The sequence below is a fragment of the Chaetodon trifascialis genome, chromosome 6 (genome assembly GCF_039877785.1).
Source record: "Chaetodon trifascialis isolate fChaTrf1 chromosome 6, fChaTrf1.hap1, whole genome shotgun sequence".
Classification (NCBI taxonomy): Eukaryota; Metazoa; Chordata; class Actinopteri; order Chaetodontiformes; family Chaetodontidae; genus Chaetodon; species Chaetodon trifascialis.
This window is the reverse complement of record NC_092061.1, coordinates 9,301,061-9,324,787: the sequence shown is the minus strand read 5'-3', so window position 1 is coordinate 9,324,787 and position 23,727 is coordinate 9,301,061. Positions and strand designations below refer to the sequence as shown.

The following is a 23,727-nucleotide window of genomic DNA, read 5'->3' as shown; positions in this document are numbered from 1 at the left end:
TGTGGTTGCATTATGATTATGAGCACTGCACCATAATGAATTTTCCCACCGTGGGGGCAAAGTTTGATAGAATGGAGTAAGATGTTTGGCTCTGGTATTTTTTTTATCTATCAAATCCCGATAATAATGTCTTGTAAATTACTCCAGTTGAGTCCAATTCTGAAAACTTATAATAACTGAATGAAAGCAAAAAATGCCAAAATCTTTGAACCACTGCCCTATATGTTGCAGTAAACCACACAGTAGACTGAAAGGTATCCAACCTGGCAACAAGAAAAAGGCTTTTTGACCATTCCTACAATGCCACGCCCCTCAGTCAAATTTATTGTCTTTTTACCCTTCGAATTGACTGTCAGGCAGCCCCCACTGCGTACAGCCCAAATAATCTTTGTCAATTACATAATTAGGTCTAGTTCAGAGGTGCATAAAGTTAAAATTCTGGCTACGGATGGGGTTTGCTTCTGCCAATCTTAACGAAGGAGGCATGATTTGTACGTAGTCCGAGAGGGACGTTGTGTCTGGAAGGCAAAATCGAGAGACAAGTTAGCCAGAATTCTCCGTGTTCGCTACAACAACCCGCCAAATTCTAAAGCTAGCTAATACTGCTGAGATGTGTCGGTTTTATGTGATGTAGTTGTCTACTTAAATAGAGTGGTGATTGACCATAAATCGCAAATAGATTGGAACCTGCCAGTTTGCAACTGTTCCGAGATATCAGCGGTTCATCTTGAAACTTGTTGGCGTCGTAACTCTCGGTTGAATTACCAGCATTAAGGTTCTCACAACATTAAGGTGAAGTTAACGCGCAACTGAATTGATAACGTTAGCTAGCCCGGCTAATGCATGTCGTATGAAGTAAGCCACCCATTCTTCATGTAACTCTGCTTCACGGAATGGCGATGTGGAGCGACGTTGAACTTTTGACCAACGAGGATACAAACACTGTCCGTTTCGGCAGTGTGTCAAGGGAAGAAAATGGTAGCGGCTTGTATCAGGTGGATACTCTGGTCAAAATCTCCACTGCCAATGAGGTAACGAATGTCAATGTTTACAATACACGGATTCGAACATGCTCTTGTTACCCAGTTTATTTACTACCATTACGCACTCACATTCAGGGGCGTAGCGAGAAGATTGCCCCTTCCTTTTTTGAAAATGCTAACGTTGACAGCTCAAGAGTTAGTAGCGGATCCTTTGAAGTACAGTCTATCACTGCAGCACTGACAGCACTGATCAGTGATTGGATGGGAATGCTGGTTCTTGCAGGTGCAGGCAGACCCCCGTCTCTCCTCCTCCAGTGGTTCAAACTGGAGCATCGTTGTTGCTGACAAGACGGTTATCCTGTTTGATCAAAGCTATCAGACCATCCTGCTGCTTCTTCACTTTGGTATACAACTCCATTTCGTGTTCATCCCTTCATCTTCTGTTTGTCACGTTTCTGTTTGTGTCCTGTGAGATGACCTACAGTATGAGGCTGCATCCAAATCAGCTGATCCAGTGATTTGATAAGATAATTGATGGGTACTGCTTTCTCTATGGTGAGGCTGGTTATAGAGTTTGAAACAGGATCAGTTTCAAGATACTGTAAAGGTTCGGTCACGTGGCAAAGTTCATGTCTTTGCTATCAGTGCAGTTTGACCTTTCTTCGTCACTACTGTACATTAATCCCACGATTTATTTTTTTAGAAACTGATGTGGATGCCATTGATGTGTGCCTGGAAGGACAGTTTTTGGTGGTCTGTGAAAGAAATGGAAACCTTCATTTGATCTATGTTCCACACAAGAGGATCCTTCTCACCAGGGTATAAGTGTTTGCTTTTGTTTTTTCTATACTCATAAGGCTTATGTAGGATTACATTAGATGTGATCACTGTGTGTGGCCTTGAATTGTTATACTGTTATACCTACAATGTGCTGTATGTTTGTAGGTTTTGGTGGAGAAACCATCCAGTGAAGATAAGAAAACGTATCGTTATCTCATCATAGAAGAGGACAAGGCATCCTTGGGTAAAGTTTCTGTATGATAATGAGAAGAATCTGAATCACACTGGACATATGAAGCAATTTAAGATTTATTAGTGAGGTGTTTTTCTTGTGTTGACAGGGATGTACCATGTGTTCCTTCTCATAAAGGATGGTTTTTTCCACATTACAAACCTTGCACTGGCAAAGATTGAGACAGGTATCAAAACACAATGTGTGATAGACTTTAAGTTTGGTTAGAGGTGTTTTGTTGACCAACTTTAACAATCATTCTTCTTTTGTCATCACAGCCATTGAAAAAATGGACATGGGAGCCTTGAAAGAGGCAAGTTAAAGCAATCTTCTTTCCATGCCAGAGCAAAATAATATTTTTTGAAAGAACAGGAATATAATCACATTTTTACTCAACACAGCTCCAGTCTCTCATCAAGATAGACTTCTGCTCCACCATGGATTACCATGACGAGGGCTGCAGTACAGCAGTGATGTTCAATCTGGACAGTGACATCCACTTACTGATTGGGGTCAGTGTCTGTGAGAGAAGTTTCAGGAATTTATTTGCCACCTGCAGTTATGATACATTGGTTGCATGTGAATGCAAGCATATTTAAATGATAAAATATACTGTAGTTATGAATATTGGTACTTCTTATATTTATTGCTCATTGAATTTAATTTCCTATTGAGTTTGATTGCAAAGAAATCACAAAGCATTTAATGTATATTAAGCATTTGTGTGCAGTACTTGCATGCAGATTCTTGTAAGTTAAGATTTTCTGATGGAAGATCAGATGATGGCCATCTTTGTAAAACACACTGTTTTAGGGAACAGTCCCACTGTGAGGGAACAACACATGTAAGCAAATTTAGCATGTTTGAAGATAAAGTTGGAACCAGTCTTCACCACGGTGTACAGATAAATATTAAGCTTTAATTAAATGTTTGTGTAAGAAACCCTTTCTATGAATGGTAGGGACTCATATAAACGAGATGTATTTTGTGATGTAAGGGTCACAACATTGTTATTATTATCTCAACAGGGGGATAAAGAAAATGTTGTGACTCACTGGACAATGGACCCTCGTCAGGCCAAGATGTGCCTTGCTCACTCTGTCAACAATAGCTTAATTCCAGGTAAGCTCTTGCTTCATCTACAGTATATAACCACTCATGTCACTTTTGGACAATACTGAATATTTATTATCACCTGCAAATTCAACTTTTTTCATTGACAAGTGATGAATGCATGGCCTGGGTTTTTTGGACATAGGTAGGAATAAATGCATTGTATAGTAACTAGGTGAGTAAAAGAGAACAAATTTGAAAGAGACGCAATGTGAAACATTTAGAAAACAAGAAAAAGGCTGAAATGCCTCTTAAGGTAGATTGTGAAATTCTTTTAACATTTGTTCTTCTCAAACATTTACTTCAAAGGTGTGAGGAAGATGGTGGTGGTGGAACATCTCTTGTATATTCTGGACACTGAGGTGAGTTCAGTGCTATCACCTGCAGCTCTTTAACACACCATTACATGATGTTTGATCAAAAGTATCTGAGGTTTACATGCAGTATGTGTTTTTCTTTGGCCTCAGGACACCCTGAGTCTTTGGGACCTACACTTCCTTGTCATGATTCACTGTTGGCCGGATCTTGCCGTTAATGACTTTGAACTCACTACAGAATGTGGCTCTGCCTCGATGGTGGCGTATGTATCAGTGTTTAATAACGTACTGTTGCTGTAAATATGCAGAGGGATATGTCTCAATGGGCTGCACGGTGGCGCAGCAGGTAGTGCGCGTGCCTCACAGCAAGAAGGTCGCCGGTTCGATCCCCGGGTCAGGCGGGGCCTTTCTGTGTGAAGTTTGCATGTTCTTCCCGTGCATGCGTGGGTTCTCTCCGGGTACTCCGGCTCCCTCCCACAGACCAAAAACATGCTCATTAGGTTAATTGATGACTCTAAATTGTCCGTAGGTGTGAGTGTGAATGTTTGTTTGTCCTTACATGTGGCCCTGCAATCGGCTGGCGACCGGTTCAGGGTGTACCCCGCCTCTCGCCCATTGTAGCTGGGATAGGCTCCCCGCAACCCCGAAAGGGATAGGCGGTATAGATAATGGATGGATATGTCTCGATGAAAACATTAAATAATCTGTGTGTATCACAGCCAAGACAAGGGCAGCATGAAGATGATAACACTGACAAAGCAGGACAACAGTCAGGTAGGAGTGCAACTCCTTTTGAAGAAACTTTTAGAGATGAGTATCTTAACTCCTGTTCTGAACTCCATATGCTGGTTTGAATTTTTCAGATCAACTCACTGCAAATAAGGTGTCTGCCCTCCATGACTGTTTGCTACTCTCTAGATGTCTCTTCAGTCTCTTGTCTTGTCCAGACAAAAATAAACATGGTAAGCAATCAGGGCTTATTGCACTTTGCTATTTCTACATTTTAACATTTCTACACATTTAAGTCCTTTGTTTTGTCCTCTGATTTTAGGACACGTTTTATTTAGTTGAAGGGATTTGTGAGAACCCAGAAAGGTAGGACATGTTTTGTATGATTACTATGATGTTCAGCCACTGAATGTTTGGTGTGAGTTTTAAAATATGAAGTGGGCTGTTTCTCTTGTTCTTCATCAAGCAGTCGAGGAGAGCCTGTATCTTCCGTTGTTGTCAGATGCTTCACAGAGGCTTTGCCTGAGAACAGGTACCTCATTTTATTTAGATAAGTTTCTGTATAATTGCAGTTCCACCATAGCCTGAGTGATGTCAGTATAATTTGATTTACTTGGCTTTTCTCAATTCTCAGACTTAGCAGACTTCTTCACAAACACATGTTTGAAGAGGCTGAAAAGTTTGCCATCACATTTGAGCTGGATTTAGAGGTAAGTGTGCATCTGTCTGTCTTGTAAGGAAGAGGAAAATGAATGTGACTGTTGTGGGCTATTTTATGGAATCGGTGGACAATGGAATAAAATAGGTTTGCTGTTTGCTTGGTGTTGCTACTTGTGTATAGTGTAGCAGCTCAACTGTTCACAACTAACAATCTTATTTTTAATCAGCTTGTTTACAAGGTGAAGCTTGACTTTGTGCTGGAGCAGCTGGCCTCTGCATCAGTTGGTGGCTATGGACAGGATGTGTGGTCTGAACTTGTGGAGGAAGCAAAAACCAACCTGATGAAGATCACAGTCAGTGTAACACAGTTGCTTTTGTAGAGTGTTTAGTATAATCTAAATAAAACAAAAAATTGAGTTAGTCGTAGCAAATTTAAATTATTATCAAGTATTCACCTCTTTCTAATAGAAGTAAAAAAAAAAATAATAATAATTGTATTGCCTAGGATGAGCAGTACGTGGTGGAATACTGCCTCAAGGCTCCGTGGCCGACCTTTGAGACAGCAGAGAAGATGCTCAACCATGCTGCCACACGATACTCCTCCTTACAGATCCAAGAGGCCTTGGCCAGGCTGGCAACATTCTGCAGCCTCCATGGTGCAGAAAACTTCAAGTAAAGTCTAAGTCTTAGAGATCTCCTGTGTTGTTTGGTAAATTTTCCATACTGTGGTTGTTTCATTATGTACGCTAATGTGTGATTTTTAAGTATGTTATTCTGTCATCCTTAGTGGTATTGCCTGGATAGAGTTTCTGAACAGCAATGACAATTTAGGAGACATTCTGACCCATCTAAGAGAAGGAGACTTGAAGGGTGCACAGCTCCTTTGGCTCAGATATGAGGTAAAGAACTGCTTCATGCACTCACCATACCGCCATTTCTTGTATATCATTAACTTGTCTTGTAATGCAGAAATGTAAAAACACTTGTATATCATGTGCATCAGTGGCAGTTGTGATGTTGATGCTGTGTTTTTTTACAGGGACAGGTTGCAGCAGAGTTTGATGAGAGCAAGCTTGAAGCCGTGCTCAGTGCCATCCCAGAGGACCTCCCATCCCAAGACCTCTGTGCTTGGTTCAGGACAGTTTTTGTTCCTTTTGTGAGGAGAGTGCTTCGAACAGGACAGGTATTCTCTCAAACTCAAAATACACCTAATATACATCATCACCTGCTGGTGCTGTGTTTTCATTAGTAAAAGTTCTGTCTTTGTGTGCTCATAGAAAATCCTGGCTAGGTGGCTGGAGCAGAGGGCAAGGAACCTGGAGTTAACAGAAAAGGTAAAGAAAAACAAACTGGACCAGAAATGCTGAAGTAAGACCAGGCTTTGTAATCAATCACCACAAGGCAGCAGAGATTATCACTGGTGATGAGCATGGATTCATTGAAATTCTTCAGAATTTTGATGGTTTTAGAAAAGCATTCTGACCTAAAATCACTGGTTGAAGCAGTGATTTTAAATGTAACTTCTTGCTCCAGGGTGCTTGGCCCCAGAACGGGTTGGACTTGGCTGTGCTTGGACTGCCCTCACTGTGGACATGGATGAAATCTGTGAGTTTTTCCTCTTTTCGTTATGAATGGGTTTTTGTGCCTTCACAATAATTATATACCCGTGGGCGTAAATTGATTTATATGTATCCTTTTTTCAGGATGATGATTATGGTGCAGAAGAGGTGGAGAACCTCAAGTCCCTGGTGTCCAACCTCCGTCAGCTCCTAGACCTCCATCGGAAATACAACTGCAGACTTTCTCTTTCAGTCTTTGAGAAGGTTTGTCTCTTATTGATGACATAGTCTAACTTTATTTGAGCTGTATGTATGAACAATTACTTAAAGAAAATAAGCTAAGTTTAAAATCATGTCGGGTCAGTGGAGAACTGGAGTGAGTGCACTGTTTTGTAGATATTGTGATTTACATGTTATTTCATGAAAACTATTGTTGCTTTGAATTACAGTATGTTGTAAGATATAATGTTATGCCTCCACGTATGTGAATAGCGGCATCATGTTTATGAGTGGTGTTTAATCCTGGTGTATTTTGAGGGGGTTTGCATTGTTGTTCCTATTTTAATAATATTTCTTCCTTGTGAATTTGAAAGGGAAGTGTACGAAGTGTCGCGTTCCTCATGCTGGACAAAGTGCCAGCTCCAGAGCTGATCGCCGCCACAGTGGAGAACAGTATCCTGCCGTATGCTGAAGAGCACAAGATTCCTTTTGATGAGCTGCTCCTACAGTATATCAAGGTAAAAGTCCTCCCGTGCCGAGCATATTTGGAGTGAACGTTCAATTTTCCAAATGCCTGATGATAAGCGTCTCTCCTCTCAATCTTCTGATCTTTACTAGGATCTGCTGGAGCGCTGCAGTTCTCAGACCACAACACTTTTCACAGAATGGGAAGCCAAGGCAGTGGCTGTGCTAGGCTGCATGAGTGATACTGACGTAAGTTTCTGTGACATCATTGCACTTGCATACAGTTCACCACATGCTTAATTTTTATGAGTCAGCAAGATGGTAAAAAACAGTAATGTATTTGTGAAATCTCGTATTGCATTTCCTGCCAGCTGATGGTGGATGCTGTCCTGGAGATCATGCAGAAAGCCGTAGTGCCCTGGAGTAATGTGGTAGAAAAACTGGTTCAGCAGTATCTAGAGATGGATGGACCCAAGTATGTTTACATTGTCCTCACCCTTTTTTCCACACTATTTAAAAATGTGGTGCTATTTGCAGTTTTTATATATAATCTTCTTTTGATGTCTTCCCCAGACAGGAGCTTTTAAAGGAAAGCTACCGCCTAATGGAGATCAGGAAACTTCTGAGGAGCTATGGGATCCGCAACTTCAACCTCTCTAACAACACTCAAATTATGGTAATTTAGATTTGGTTAATTATGTGACACATGACCTCCGCTGTGCCTGCTTCTAAACGTCGTGTACTGTATATCTTCCCCAGACACTGATTAGATACATCCTGAAGCAAGACTTGCCAATGTCTTTAGAGGACTCCCTAACATTAGCTGAAGCATACAAGCTTTCAACCTCGCAGATAAATTACTTGTATCTCATCCAGCTGATTGGCCAAGGAAAGGTATGCTCATCTCTGTGGAAATATGAAATCACCACATTTAAATTTAGTTTCTTTCTATGTATCCATGACACATTGATAGGAAGGAGTTTATGTTGCTTTCAGACTGAGGAATGCATGACTGTCCTGAAGAAGCTGTCCTCAGCAGAGGCAGAGTGCGTGATCGACCGTCTCACGTCCTGGGCTCGGCTGCAGCTGCAAGACAAAGACCACATATCTGATGAGGTGAGGAGAGGAAGCCTGGCTGCCTTTCCCATGGCACCTGTGATTGCATGTTTAGATGATATGTTGATGAAGCCCACACAGACAATCAGTCATCTCCTCAAGATGTGAATATAAAAAGTACAACAACATTATGATGAGCATACTGTTTATTCATTCTGGCATTTTGTATATCTCGACTTCCTGTTGACTCGTCTTCACTAGCACAAGAAACACCAGATGGTCATCGCTCAGGTGACGGTGGATGCTCTGAAATACCTGCATATAATTCAAAAACGTAAGTATTCTCTAAACAACAATTATGAAACATGGACAGCAGAGTGGCACAGGAAGCGTCCATCGTTCAGAAACCACAGTTTCAATTCCCTGTCGGCAAACATCCACCCAGCTGAGGTTTTTGTGAGAAAGTGTATTTCTCAGTTCCAGCTCTTTCGCTGTGACCTCCATGTGCTGGATGCTTCAGGAAAGTGTAGTTTGCTACATGGGGCACAAACAGATGCTTTGGAACACTTTTATTTAAAAACAATTGACAGCTTGCACACAAAGGAAATGTCACAAATATTCACCTGAACATCCAAGATTGATACCGAGTTTCACGCCCTCTGCAGATGATGCTCTGAAAAGCATGGAGTGTGAAAACAACCTCATCATGTTCAAGGCCATCGCCCACCTACAGGTGAGTTTCATTTCAGGAATGTTTTAAAATCTTACTCCAACTGTTCCTTAATCTGTTTTTTGACCAGTCTCTTTTCCTTTCTACAGGAGGACTTTGATGTTTTCTTTACCCCCTCCAACTATGAGGATCCAAAAATCAGAAAACAGATCCAGGAGCGTCACATCACTGCCTACGAGAACACACGTGGCCGCCATTCTTCGAAGGGGAAAGCTATGACAACTCCAGTTGTGGCCAATGATCCCGATGGCAAGACCAAGACTATTTCCACAGAAGCTGGCTTACGTCGTCTGGGAAGGCAGCTGCAGCGCACCGAACAGGAGCTCTGGTCTGACTTGGCCCTGCGAGCTCTGCGAGTGGGAAAGGTGGACAAGGCCCTCAAGATCCTCAGGTTTGCATGTGTGGATGTTTAGCTGTGTGCGTGATGGGTCTCGCTGTTTGAAAAAATGTTAAAATATTTCTGAATATAGGCTAAAAGAATAGGCATAATGGAGAATCTCCTGTTTTCTTTGTTCTCTTTCTGTCACGTCATCAGTGAGCTGTATGAACACCACTGTAACACCAGCACAGGGAAGGTTTTGTTCACTGCTGCCAAGACGTTATGCCAGATGCTGGAGGCGGATGTGCCCATGGTGCTTCCTGATGGCATGGATTTGCCAGCAGTTATCCACGATCTGGCCTGCCAAGCCATCACCGTGTGCCACTCAGGTGAAGAACATGTGCAGACATCAACCAGCACAGCCGGAGAATGAGCAAATAGCATTCTTTGCAATATGTTTGCAATAGTTTATCTGCTCTTGTTGAAGATGCTGACTGGCTTCACGACAACAGAAAACAGTTTTTACAAATCTGAAAGAGCATAAAGGCTAAATAGTTCACATGAGACATGTTTTTCTATATGTACAATCTGAGCTAGCCTGGCTCCACTCTGTTGCTTCACATCATTTCTACGCTGCAAAATCCCTAAAGCTGATACTGTAATAACTGTTACAGATCTGCTCCTGGACTGTCTGGAGCTTTGCAAGTGCACACGGATAGCTATGGATGTCTATCACCAGTGTCAGTTATCAGACAACTATGGGTTTATAGCCAAGGTCAGTATCTACTCTAATCTTTCTCATCAAAGTTGTTGATGTGTTATTTGTCTGCAGACATCATATTTAACAATTTGGTAGAAGGGACCTACCAGGTGAAATCTCTTAGAGTATTTGGATGATTTTAAATTGGCAAAATACATTAAAAAATATGAAATGAGTGAGTTGTGAAATGATCCAAATGCATGCAATAAAACTTTGTGTTTAAATTGTGTAATGTCACAGGATTTGACCTCGGAGGCAGAAAAGGATCCATGTTCTCAGTGGAGTTTTCAGGATGTGTTTAATGAAGATTGCATTGTTCTGGACCCAGTGTCTGTGCTTCCAGTCCAGTATGAAATCACCAACTGCTTGTTGCCTATTTCTCAGGGTAGGATCCTCAAATTAATCATCTATCGGGGTCTGTTCAGGATTTCATCACCTTAGGCAGTCTACAGCTAACTAGTTCCATTAACTGTTATGCTAATTTATTCCCAATCTTGCAGACACCAAACTGTACCCACTGGACTGCTCCTGTCTGTCCCACTGCTCATTTGAAGACGGTGTGTGCTGAAGTTTATATATGTTTTCACGTTTGAATCCCTGTTCAAGTTTATATATCTCGAAGTTACAATGTTGAAAGTTTACCTTGTTTTTCCTGGGCCACTTACAGGTTCAAAATACCTGCCACCCCTCCTGGGTCCCCTGTCCAACATGTTACAGATGTTACAGGAGTGCAGTCAGCTGGAGCTGGCCCTCAGGGTGCTGGTCAACTCGTATGGCAGCTGCCTGCAGCATGTCACCTCTAATGTTATGGACACAAAGCTCAGTGTAAAGGTATAGCTGCAGCATATCCAGTGGTGCTATCACTGCCACTATATGTACAGTATATGTTTCTGAAACAATTGTGCAATAAGGTTGCTGGCTGCTTGCCAGTAGTCTGAAAATGTAACTTCAAACTGTTAACTCTTCTTTCAGCTTTATGATATCCAAGAGCTTAACAAATACAGCATATGCTTGAATGACCTTCGAAAGACAACTGCTTCAGCTCTGAATGCTGTTGCTGTGGCTCTTTTGAACAAGGTGAGTCTGATAACATGAGAGGGTAAAATCAAGTGTACTTAATTTTTTGTGTATTTTCAAATAACTGCGCCGCTGTTTTCTACGGCTGTAGGTGTTCAACTGGAGGGTGGTCGATTGTGATTTGGCTATTGGACTCTGTACACTCCTCTCCAAAGCAGATGTCTTCAAAATACTGTGGAAGGTTATTGACAACACCTGGCAAAACTATGACAAAATCTTGGTAGGTACTTTTATTACTGTTCTTGTCCACCATGGACAAATGTTTTATTGTTTTAATGATGGAAAGTAAAGAGAACCAGAACCAGGCAAAACGTAAGAGAACTTGGAGTTTAAGTTCTTTTGGACCATCTCTCTTCTCCTGACTGACTTAACAGTCTAATGGGAGCCTTTGAGAGGTGTTTGTAGCCAAAGACTTAGAGGTCTTAAACTTTGTATATTGCAACTTTAATGACCATTTTGACAGGAGCCTTGACTAAATATCGAGCAGTTTGTTAAGATAAATAAGCACATACTCAGGTTATCTTCAGCAAATCTAATGAGCGACTTCCTCTTGATTACTTCAGGCTGTGGCCAGGGTCGGGGCCAATCTCTGCTGCTTATATAATGAGCTGGAGGAGCAAGAGAAGTTTCTCTCCGTCATCACTGATGCTGAATGGGGCATCAAGCTCGGCAAGTTGGAGGTGTGTGGATGAAAGCCACTTGATATTTAGTATATTCCCATTAGACTTCACAAGTTGCAGCCTCTCTTGACTTGACATTTAACGTGTCCCTGCTCTGCCTCAGATTTCCATCCAGCCAGTGTTTCGTCAGCGGCCTGAGATGAAGAGTAGCCTGATCCCTGATCTGGTGAAAAACAGGAGGATCACCCCAGACATTATTCTCCAGTACTGCAGGTCAGCGGCTCATTGTACAGTGTCAATGTGTGTTTCAACATGGAATATAAAATTAAATTTTGGGTCCCGACTGTGCTGAAGTGTCTCGTGCTAAAGTGCTAAAAATCATCCTCTCCTTCATCTGCAGCACCTTTGGTCTAGACTGTGACCGTGTGATCAACCAGTACATTACCACCTTACTGCTGGTCCAAGAGGACGAGGAAGGTGCAGGTGATCCGGGCACAGGCCACGAAGAGGTGCAGCCTCTGTGTCATGCAGATGCGCTGGAGCGAGTCCTGCAGATTCTCCCGATGTTACACAGCACCAGCGAGCTCACGGAGAGCCTCAGTGCTGCCATATTCAAGGTTTGTGCAAGTGGACAAGCAAGATGAGTCTGAACTGTACCACTGAAATAAGTTTACAGTCATAGTCATTGTTTCTATACCAAGCAAAATGAAAGTTTAGCTAACTCACCTCACTCTCAAAATGCCTCATACAGCTCAGCCCTTACAACTATGAGAGGATTGAAGTAGTGCTGAAGATCATACAGGCTGCAGATGAGAATGTGACGAGCTTTTCTATTAGCCAGGTAAAACAGAAACACGTTGTCATTCAAATTGAATAGTTTCTAAATGTATTTTGCAGACTATCAACCAGTGTCTTTTAATCCACAGGCTATGGGCCTCCTTCAGCACCTGAAGTCCTACAAGCGAGTCTCTCCTGCCTCAGACTTGGAGAACACGTATTTTCTGGAAAACAGCCTTCTGCCAAACCCTCTGTCCGACAGCAGACTGCCCTTCCACCTTCTCATGCAGACCAAACATTACTGGAAGATTATCTGTAAGTTAGCCACTGTTGTTAGTCTTATTTTCATCCTTCGGTGTTATTGCTGACAACGTCAAACTACTTTTATAGTATCTGCCCCAGGTGCTTCTTTTTAATATGTGAATAGATGAGTTACATTTTTTGTAATCAGGATTTGATGAGATGTGTTAAGACTATTTTTAAGCATATTTGTGTGTGTTTAGCTCCTGAGCTCAGTGAGGAGACCTTCCCTACACTTCTTCTGATTAGCAAACTGATGAAGGTAAAGCACACTGATCTAAAAAGAAGCTTTTACTCTCTGTAATCATAAGAATATAGATTTATCCATAAAGACTGATATTTATTCAGGTTATCCAAACCATCGTGTCTCATTCCAGGTCAATCTTGACAAGTTATACATGTCTGCAGCAAACCACGTGTTTGAGAAGAAGATGAAACCTTTACTCTTAGAGCAAAGGAAAAAGGGTCAGGGTCATGGCTATAACAAGGAGACTTTTAAGGTGGCCAAGATCATGATGAAGTACATCCAGTGTATCCAGAGCCCAGAGTGGGCAGCCGCCACAGCCCACAAGATCACCCAGGAGCTGCCACCAGGTCTGACCTGCAGATTAGACACTGCCACTGTACTGTTTATGTGCTTTTTTGCATGTACTGAATTGCTTCCTGCTTCTACAGGCTATGAGAAGACACAGTCACTCAGGTTCTGCTTGTCTCTTGGAGATGCCTGGCTGAAAGATCCAAACCTCGAGGTCAGTTTTTGTAATTTTCACCCCCAGAAATTATACTGAACGGTATGAACTTTAAAGTCTGTCAAATATTTATCTGGTTAGTTTTATCATAAACTGTTTTTTCATTATTATTATTTACTGTCCTCTAATCCTGAGCAGGAGGCAGCACGGGCCAGAGGGGAGACCTTCCTGTCCAAGCTGAAGCTGCAGTTCCAGCGCTCGGCTACTGAGAATATCTTGATAACCAGCCAGCTGAACAGCCCAGAGTATCTGAAACTGACGGGGCTGCCAGCCAGACTCATCGTGGCCCTGTATGAGCAGAGCGGTGTGGAGCAGCACTACGGAAACACAGGAGGTCAGACTTATGCTGGTGAGCATGCTTTGACACAGCAGTCTGCTGTGGAAGCTGAAGTAATGTTCCTCTATAAGACCAGCTTTATTTTCTTTAGCACTTTATGTCGAGCTACTTGGTTTAAAGCTCCTCTCCTGGCATTGATTAACCCCCTAAGAACTCATCTCCGTTGTTTAAAATCACATATTTCTCTGAGCAGACATACATGCAGTGGTGAAGGAAATAGCCACAATCAACAGTGTGGATGTCCTGAAAATCCGTAACATGATGTTGGAAAAATGGATCTGCAAAACAGGCCCTGCTGTTAGCAAGGTTTGTCACTCTGAGCTTAACCTCGTTTTTATTAGCAAGTCATGATTTCTGTACACTGTGCAGACCTCTAACAAAACTTTTTTTCTTTGATAAAGGACACTGGAAATTATGAATGTGTCAGTAACATTGAGGAGGACCCAGACTTAATGAGGTAGAGACACCACTGTTAGTTTTTGCAGCATTTTGCATTAATTGTTTCATTAAGAATCAATCGATACATTTGTATCAATTGGTAGAGTATTTTTTCATGCACAGTGCAGCATGTGCAGTGTAAAACTGTTGATAGTCACTGATTTATTTGACATCCAAGATGATTTGGCAAAGAGTCATAGCACCAAAATGTGTCTGCTTCTCTATTCATTGTGGTTATTTGATGCTCTCAGGGTGGTGTACATGCTGCAGTCTTGCCCCATGGACGATGCTGTCCGTCTTCTAAACCCTATCCTATCTGCCGAAACCTGGGTCAGTAATAAACTGCAACGAGCCAAAATTGGACAAATTGTCCACAGAAAAGTGGCTGACGTCTGTTTTCGGATTTCCTCCTCTAGCCCCTCAGCACTTCTGGGCCTCGTCTGACCTTCTGCCATCGGACCCGAGCGCTGCTTTGTCTTGTCCGCCTCGCTGATGCGGCCACTCTGGAGGCTCAGTTGCAGATTCCCAGGACCAAAATTCAGTAAGAGGCCAGGGAATCCATTTAATAATACTAATAATAGAATAATTAACTGTAAAGTTAAGGTTTAAGGGGTGTGTAAATGCTTCTGTATTTTATATTTCCATGCAGATACTACCTAAAGTGCTACATCTTTGTCTCTCAACTGGAGGCATTAAACATCCCTTACACAGTGCAGTCTTTCCTGAGCAGTCCCAAAGAGGGCTTGGTGAAAGGACTGTGGAAGAACCACAGTCATGAGCCACAGGTATTTCCTACGTGAAAACATTAAAGCTAATCCAGCGAGTTGCCACATTACGTGACTTCGCTTTGTTGGAAATGTTACACACAGGGAAAGTGAGGCACCCTTTGTCCTTTCAGGCGGTGCGGTTGGTGGCAGACCTGTGCTTGGAGTATCAAGTGTACGACCCTCAGCTGTGGAACAGTCTGCTTCAGAAGCTGCTGGGCTTCAACCTGGTGAGGAGACGTGCACCAGAGGAATCTCTTTATTCACACAATTAGTTAAAAAAAAAAAAGTGAACTCAGAATCTCACTCCTAAATGATGTCGGTCTATTTCATTTTTCTCCAGTCGAATGGGATGAACTGCTCAACATCTATCATAAATACATTGTGTAAAGACAGTTCGGTAATGTGTGTTGAAATAAAACTTTCATGCGTGTTTTCCCCCTCAGATCAGCCACCTCCAGAGGGTGCTAGAGGCTGTAGTGGCTGTGCCTGCTCTGTGGGAGGTAATGTAATATCACATTTCACACGTCTTATCTGTGCAGATGTTGAGCCAAAAATAAAAAGGCCTCCAAACAATAGAGAGAGGACTGCAAAGTTCATTTTCTTTTGTATATTTTCTCCCCAGATTTCTAGTTTCTCCAGGACCTGGAGGAGTATGATACTGGCACCTTTTGTCTCAGGTACTAATACTATAATAGTCAATTCACTTCCATCAACAGAGTGGATTTATGTGTCTTGATGCTGACATGCAGCACCTAAAGAAATACTGTAAATCTGCTGAGACTTTGAAACACTGTTGCAAGAGTTTTGTTTAGACTTTGGAGACAAGCAGATAAAGAGCAAGACAAGAATTGAAATACTGGGAAGATGATGATAGTTAGTAGTAAACGCACTTGATGTGCATGTTTTTAATGAAGCCTCCTCAGTATGTCTCTTGAATGCTCCTGACTGTCTTATCTGTTTTCTTGGTGGCAGCTTCTGTCCCTCTGAGTCCTGATCAAAAGGCGACACTCTACAGGACCTTTGTTCTACTCCTCAAGTAAGTTTTACTCATCTTCAACCACTTTCCTTCTACCTGCTACGACTGTCGAACTTTCACCAACTGCAAGTACTAGAATATAATCATTCGGTACATGCATTGATAGAGTGAACTGTCGTCTTTTCGGCCATGGTGGTTCCTAAAAAGAACACCCCATACAACAAATATTTACTGAATGGTGGCACCGATTTGAGAAAAGACAGTGATGGCATGAATAGTAAGTATTGATGCTTTTTCTAAGAGTCCTGCCACTCATCTTTCCTCTCAAGGTGCCCTTTCCTGTTGAGTCTGGACCTGATAGGAATTGCCAATCGCTTCGCTCAGTTCAACCTACCAGCCTTTGCCCTGGGAACTCTCCTTCTCATACCCTGTGCCAATAAAAAGTCTCAGCAGATCCAGGTGATTGCGTCCATGTCAGTCTGAGGAGATAGAAGATCTGTGTCTTTTATTGCCAAATTACAATCGCGACGTCATGACCGTCACTGTCTTTTTGCTGTTTCCAGGGCTTTCTGTCCACCTGTAACCCAGTGGCTGTTCTCGAGCAGGTGGAGGAGCTTATGAACACCGGGGAATTGGCTGGAATTCCCTCACAGGTTAGATGTCACTTTAGGTTAGATGTGGCTTTCCACGTGTTTCCTCCCTCACAACTTCTCTCAGCGTTGTACACTTAGATCGACACTTCATCTTCGTTCGGTGCCAACACTTGAACTGAAACGTGAAGCCCTTCAGCACTTGAACCACAGAACTGCAATTTCAGGAGCTTTAATTATTTGTATTTTGAGTGCAACTTTAATTCTCAGTATTTCAGCTATTTCAAATGTTCCAACAGCAACGTGACTCTGTGTGTGTGTGTGCGTGCGTGCGTGCGTGCGTGCGTGTGTGTATTTCTCAGCCCCAGAATCGGTAAAGCTGTTAAAGAGCAGCACAGCGGGGACATTTTTGGAAAGTGAGGACACTTTGGGCGTTCCTCACAACTTTAAAGGGCTGTTTGAAGGTTTAGTGTGTGCTTGCGTGTGTCTGTGTGTAAAAACTAGGGCTGTCAAAACTGGCCAGAAACAACGTTTGATGGTTCCCTCTGAAAAAGCACACACACATTTGAACCATCTATTTTTTGCACATCATGCTCGTGAGAGGGTAAACCAATACGAGAGACATGCATTTCAGAGTAAATGTATTTCAAAAGATCTTCTTGCCTGCACATTATGAAATGAACAAATAGACGGGATTCCAGTCAAATATTATCTGATGATGGACTTTATCTTTCCATGCTTTTGTGTGTGTGTGAGTAATGGGAGCACCAGTTTTTGAAATCGGTCTGGTGTTGTATGAGAGCACTGCAGCCATAAAACGGGCTGTAATATAATCCCTCTGTAAGTCTGTGCAATGTCAGTGTACTAAAAGATTTTTGTTCTAAGTGTCTGACAACATTATGAAAAGGATCCCTACAGAGATACCTTTGTGTTAAAGAGTTTGTTTAATCAGAAACAGTTGTTGTGTCCTCTCGTCAAAGCCACCGGACTCAAACTAAAGCCTTAATTCACCGACTCGGGGTTAGGGGAACGAGAGGGAGGACATCAGAGAAGCAGCAGGTAGAGCTGGAATACTTTCACATCTAACATGGAGCTTATTTTCACGGCACATTATGACCAGAGAGATTTAATTAGTCAGACTTCAACAGATTTTCCTGGTTGACAAAAGCAGTAATTACCAGAAAAGAGGAACCTCTGGTCGTGTGACTCGTCCGTCACTCAGTGCGTTCATGGCAGCGGTTCAGGCCCGCACAGCTTCCTCTGTCGTTCTGCTTTTTCTTCACAATCAAATAGTCATTTTCTCTTTTTTTTCTTTTCATTTAACAATTCGAATTTAGAATATTTGTTGACAGCCCGAGTGAATGGTGATGGTGTCTTGGTATCAGCCAGATAAGGAGTAAAGCTGTAAAAGGGAAACAGCGAGTTGGGTCTGATGGTGTGAAATGTTAAGCTTTGTTGCCATAAACATCAATGCAAACAAAAAGGATGCACTGAAACATACTTGCCATTTCTTTTGGCTTTGATCATATTGTATTCTATTATTACGTGATATTAAAATTTTGCCTCCCTAATTCCTCAGGTGAGGGAGACGGTATTAACGTTCATCAGTGAAAACGGGCAGCACCAGAAACTGTTCAAGACGAAACACTTTACGAGTCTCAAGCAGCTCCTTGTGTCGAGCGGCCAGCCTCACCAAGTGAAAGACTTGGTGGACTACATGATCAGCCAGAACTGGTACGTTTATTTACTTATTTAATGTTCATGAGTCAAACAACAACAGCATCATGCTGATGACTGATATTACGATCTGTGTGTCGGAAGCAGTGCAGGAAGCATCAAAAAATCCCCTTTTCCTTCTAATCTTACACCTGATGGTAAGATTGAGAAACAAAATCCATCAGTCAGAGTTCAGACGGTCATAAAGCAAAAGGAGCTTGTCCTCCACTGCTGAGATAACAGATGCATTTTTGGGGTTATACAGGGCTTGAAATGCAATATTCTTGATTTGCCTTGGGGGTGATATTGTTCAGTCCTTGCAAAAAAACCCCAAAAAAACCCACCTAGTGCATTTAACCTTTTCAAATGTGAAATTTGAGTTCCTCATGTCAGATTCTTTTAATCTGCTCCTCAGTCCGGATGATGCTGACTCACTCGCTCGTGAGTTCATGAAACAGAGACAGCATCAAAGAGGGAAAACGCTGACGAACGGCTCACCTTCACCAAGATGCATGAAGGTAACTGAAGCTGATATCCTGGACCCGCTTTAGTTTGGGTTACAGTGTCAAACAAACACCACAAAGAGATGAGTATGAGTAATCAACCTTGGGTTCGATGGCATTAAAATATAAGTAATATTGAGTTAAGCAGTTGTGTTCATCTTATTAGTTCAGACTGTACCTTTTCTGTTTCACCATTATTACTGTGATTATTGAACAGACATGTCATCCTACTTTAATTTGTTTTTCAGGAGTTTCTCAACTGCAAAATGCAAAATGGAGTTTCGGGATGAACCAACACTATTTCTGCCGCTGTATTTATGTATTCTCACTTACCCGTCTTTGGCTGAGATTTGCACTTGACATCTATGTTTCAATAGTTCACTTAATATTTAAACAAATGCTTTTCATGAGAGGAATTCTTGAAAAAAAACAAAAAACTTTATTTTCTGCCCTCCTGGTTTGTTTATGCTTATGTGTATATTGTAATTGCTGGCTAACGTGCAGCAGAAGGAACAGTTTTATGAATGATAGGATCACAACTTGCATGTCAGCAGATAAAGTTACTTTAATGTCAAAAGTATACTCGAAAAAGTGTCTAGTTTGCCTTATCTTTCTGTATCTTGGTGCAGACACAGAAATAAATTGAAATATGTAAATCTTTTGCCGGCCTTGCTCTTTTGCATAATAGATAGATAAATGCTTTATTCATTCCCATGAGGGGAAATTTGGGTATCCAGTAGCACATATGAACAGATAAAAACACACATTACCATTAAAAATAGTAAATAAGATAATAAATTAATCATGTGCACAGTTTAAGAAGGGCTATTATACAGTATTATGGCGGCAGGAATGAATGATCTGAACCTCTCAGTTCGACTGCAGGGAGAGGAGCCTGTTACTGCGGCTGAGAACTGCTGCCTGTTCTCTGAGCTTCTAGAGTCTCATGAAGAGGATGAACCCTCATTTTTCTTTTTTGCTAAAGTCTCATTTCTATGAATGAGTCAGTGAGTGACTACAGGTACAAAAGGGCTTGGGGGTTAAGAGAAGGTTAACTTACACACACTGTACACTGACAAGATCCTTCCCATTTGATTCATAGACAGAAAGGACCAACCCTCATTTGATTCCAGAGAGTAGTGGATACAGTGAAGCTCAGAGCCGAAGTCTGAGCCAACTTCGATTTTAGATTCACTGGAATTTTAAAAATGATGATGTGCTGCTAGAAGCAATAATCTTATGTTTGTGTTCTGTGTTTTACAGATTTAGCCGGGTCCATACTTACATGTTGTTTGAAATGAGCGTCTGTGTGACGTGTCCGCCTGAGATTTATTAGCAGCTTAACTGCTAGAAATCCCTATCAGGTAAAATAGCACACATCGCCTGGCAGTGCAGCCTCTGTATAACTGCTGCAACATATTTCTTGTGTATTGAGTCATGCCATTTCCTTTTTTTTAGTATGAATAAAAACAGAATTCACACTGTGTCAGTAAGCACTATGTGTGCTAGAGTCATGTTACATTAAGGTGCCAACGCATTTCTTTCATGCACTGAGAGCAAGATCAAGCATTCAAAAACGAATCCTTAATTTACTTGGTTTATCCTGAGCCTGCATGCACTACATGAAGTCAAATGAAATAATTCAGGAGAACATGCGACAGCTCTGTGTTGGGGATAAAAATCTTTATTATTTGTTCCAGCAGTGAGGGCACTAAATTAAGTGGGTAAAAAAACTTTTGAAGACTTTTTTTTTTGACAATTACCTTCATATCTTATTAATAACATTATGATTGTATATCACCTATCATATATAAAAAGCATCACAAAGCAGTTGTGGAGTTCAGAGAGCTGAGGTATTGTTTAAGCTTTGCATATGTTTCGCAAATGTAAATATATATAGAAACATAGTCATTATATAGAGAAGTAAAAATAACATTTTTTGCAAAAGCAATTTTTTTTCAGTTGATATATGTACTGAATAACTCCTGTATATGATAAGTTAAAAAATAGCATGTTGTTGGTTGTAGCACTTACATGACAATATTGGAAGAAGCAAAATGTTAGCTGCGTTCAAGTCAATGGTTGCCTTGGTTTTGGTTTGGTGATCACAGCTGGCTGAGCGACTGGGAGCCTGTGTCTCGTGTTCTCTTGTCTGTGCTTTCAGCAGTTTCTGCTTCGGGCAGATGAAGAGCTTTCCTGCAGATGTTCTTGAAGACAGGGCTGGAGAAGTAGTATACCACAGGATCCAACCCGCTGTTGATATAGGTCAGGCTAATGGTGATGTAAAATGCAACGGTCGAGTCTTCCAGGGCAGGACAGACCTCAGATTCTGGCAGGGTGCTGACTGCTTCATGGGTCTTGATCCAAATCAGCACTTGCATGAGGTTGCTCGGGAAGAAGCAAATGATGAAGAGCACCGCCACCACTGCGATGAAGCACAGAGCTTTCTTGATCTTTGCTTGCTGGGCCAACTGTCTCTTTCTCAGGTAGATAATTATGTGGACTGTGCAGTAGACAATCACGAGCAGAGGCAGAATGAAGGAAAGGAGAAACCCAAACTTATGCCAGATCAGATTGCTCTTAGGTTTGGTGTCAATCATGAAGCTCTCGCAGTACCTCGTATTGTGTTCCAGAGAGAAGACATGAGCTGTCATTGCGATGGTGAGCAACCAGAGCAGGAGTGCTCCACACATGGCTTTGGGGACACTCAAAGCGTTGACAGGATGATGGGGATGCACCACACGCATGTACCTGTCCAAAGCAATAGCCATCAAGAAGACAGTACTGCCGCTGCGGTTCAGTTGCAGCATGAAGAGGCAGATGTTGCAGACGAGGCTTCCAAACATCCAGACGATCCCAGAATTGTAGTAGCTGGCACGGAACGGCAAAGCCACGTTGAGCAGAAAATCAGCCATTGCCAGGTTGAAGAGTAACACTGTGCTGCTCTTCCAGGGCCTCAGGTAGAAGCAGAAGACCCAGAGTGCCATACCATTTCCAAGGATTCCCAAAATACACTCTGTCACCAACAGTGGAGGGAGCACACTGATCAGCAGAGTCCCATTGAAATGGCATTGCATGTTGAGATGTGTGCTGTCTTGCTGACTGCAGATCAAAGACGTAACCCCTTCAGGGTTGTCTGCGTTCTTTAAAGGGAAACGTCTTTTTTTTTAAAAGTGTTTGCGGTGTGGCATTTACAGGAAGTCTGTGGGTTCTGCTTTTCAAATGAACATACAAAATTCTATTGCAAAATGTTGTTAGATTTCTCAAGAAGACCAATTAAAGTTTGAATAAGGACAACAGAGTGGCAAACAGTTAAGGAATATTATCAGCTTGCAGCACTCTTGCATGTGGACGTGCTACACTTATGGCTTGTATTAGTAATATCAGTCGGGACTTTTTTTTATCTTATCGCAGTGGGGGACCCTTACCTGTGGGTTAATGTGACTTTTTCCAGAAAGAAAGCTTCCTTATTTCAAGAAAAAGAATTTAGCGCAATATATTTGGCAGAACTAACACCTTTTATTTATTACATGTTTAACCGCCTGTACTTCGGGTTTCATTTATAACCTTAATTCAATCTTCGGGGAAACTCCAATTCATGACTTCTCTAATTCTGCATATGTGAGAAAATGCCGCAGCTACAAGAAGCCACAGAACTGTGTTGTCACTCACCACTTTAAGTACTATGTGAGAAATAGATTCTGTGGCTGGATCAAACAAAACCTCAACTCACTGTTACATGTGAAGACCTGGGGTAGAAACAGGCAACAATGTTTGTCTCCAGCTACAGTGAAGCTTGTTGGTGGTGGCAGCATTGTGTTGCAATGTGTATGCATGCCAGTAAAAAAAGACTGGGAGGCTGCTCAGCACTGACGGACCAATGAACCAGGTGATGAAAACGATCTGACCGACAGTGTGCATGACTTCAGACTTGGATGAAAGTCACTGCAAAGACAATCAGTAATACAAAGGCAAGACAGTGTTTTTGTGGACAACACCATTAATGTCAGTGACTGATCGTGCAAAGTCCAAAGTCTTTGCAAAGTCTGTGGAGAAACCTGATGGTCCCAGTTTACTGATAACATGCCTACAACAGGCCTCCAGCCTACAAAACACTGAATGAAGTGTCTGAATATATGTCAGGTTTTCACATTTTTAGCAAAGTTGTACTTATGTAAATGTGTTTATTGCTTTGGTGTTGCCTGCATTTTATACAATTAAAGTCTAGGATGCAGCTAGATCCAAAAACTGAAGGAATTTGAAAAATATAGAATAGAAACATGTGGAAAAAGCGCTGTCACACAAACTCACATTCTGGACAAACTATTCTCTCAAACAGCTACGACATGCGCTGCAGAGGTGTGAAGAACACCTTTTGTGGATGCCTGAATATTTTGCTAAATTACATCACCCGCGGCCTTCAGAAGCAGATTAATGCGTGCGGTTGACTTTCTGTGTGTAGATGAACTCTCAGTATCAGGTGTCATTATGAAACTGCACCGTGAAGGCAGATTTGAAGGTCTATTTTGTTTTAACAGCACATACTGAAGTTTAAATTAATTTCCATGCACAGCAGTTATGAATGCATTCTATGTAGATGCCTGTTAGTGAACACATGGATGAATGACTGGGTTAGTTTCTGAGCATGCAGGTATTATTTTTTTCTGCTTTGGGTGGGTGTTTTGGGTGAAGTGTGATGGCTTTGAAGATGAGGGTTAAGCAGAATGATCTCAGACAATGACAGAATTTGTATTTTAAGTACAATGTATACAGTTTTTCAATATGAATCAAGTCAACTTATGTGCTTCTGCTGTGTATGTAAATCATGGAATGTAAAAATGATCACAAAAGAAGAAGAGCAGGGGTTTTAGCACACGCCTGATACCTTATTTGGTGAATTTTGGTGAATGCTTTTGAAATGAGGAAGGAAGCTTTGTTTAAACCTTTTTTTTTAT

At 41.8% G+C, this 23,727-nt stretch overlaps 2 protein-coding genes across 2 annotated transcripts; one reads left to right on the top strand and one right to left on the bottom strand.

The window, feature by feature from the left end:
• Positions 1-781: 781 nt before the first annotated feature.
• Positions 782-19,432, top strand: kntc1 (kinetochore associated 1). The gene is made up of 61 exons (XM_070964403.1): positions 782-1,031; positions 1,267-1,387; positions 1,687-1,802; positions 1,929-2,007; positions 2,105-2,182; positions 2,274-2,308; positions 2,397-2,507; positions 3,024-3,117; positions 3,418-3,470; positions 3,576-3,688; positions 4,145-4,199; positions 4,289-4,387; positions 4,477-4,520; positions 4,624-4,686; positions 4,789-4,864; positions 5,042-5,167; positions 5,320-5,486; positions 5,602-5,713; positions 5,854-5,997; positions 6,092-6,148; positions 6,348-6,419; positions 6,518-6,637; positions 6,967-7,110; positions 7,211-7,306; positions 7,429-7,532; positions 7,631-7,733; positions 7,817-7,951; positions 8,054-8,173; positions 8,375-8,447; positions 8,779-8,846; positions 8,933-9,234; positions 9,379-9,551; positions 9,837-9,937; positions 10,163-10,307; positions 10,423-10,479; positions 10,590-10,753; positions 10,895-10,999; positions 11,091-11,219; positions 11,563-11,679; positions 11,783-11,892; positions 12,020-12,236; positions 12,371-12,460; positions 12,546-12,711; positions 12,900-12,958; positions 13,074-13,290; positions 13,372-13,445; positions 13,584-13,794; positions 13,976-14,088; positions 14,184-14,239; positions 14,472-14,550; positions 14,637-14,761; positions 14,870-15,005; positions 15,119-15,214; positions 15,431-15,487; positions 15,610-15,664; positions 15,960-16,023; positions 16,293-16,422; positions 16,527-16,616; positions 18,133-18,287; positions 18,685-18,787; positions 19,021-19,432. Exons 1-61 carry the CDS (start codon positions 894-896, stop codon positions 19,060-19,062), a joined length of 6,654 nt encoding a protein of 2,217 aa, XP_070820504.1. The 5' UTR covers positions 782-893; the 3' UTR covers positions 19,063-19,432.
• A 1,357-nt stretch (positions 19,433-20,789) lies between these two features.
• LOC139332898 (hydroxycarboxylic acid receptor 2-like) lies at positions 20,790-21,868 on the bottom strand. The gene has a single exon (XM_070965072.1). It carries the CDS (start codon positions 21,847-21,849, stop codon positions 20,878-20,880), a length of 972 nt encoding a protein of 323 aa, XP_070821173.1. The 5' UTR covers positions 21,850-21,868; the 3' UTR covers positions 20,790-20,877.
• Positions 21,869-23,727: the final 1,859 nt, after the last annotated feature.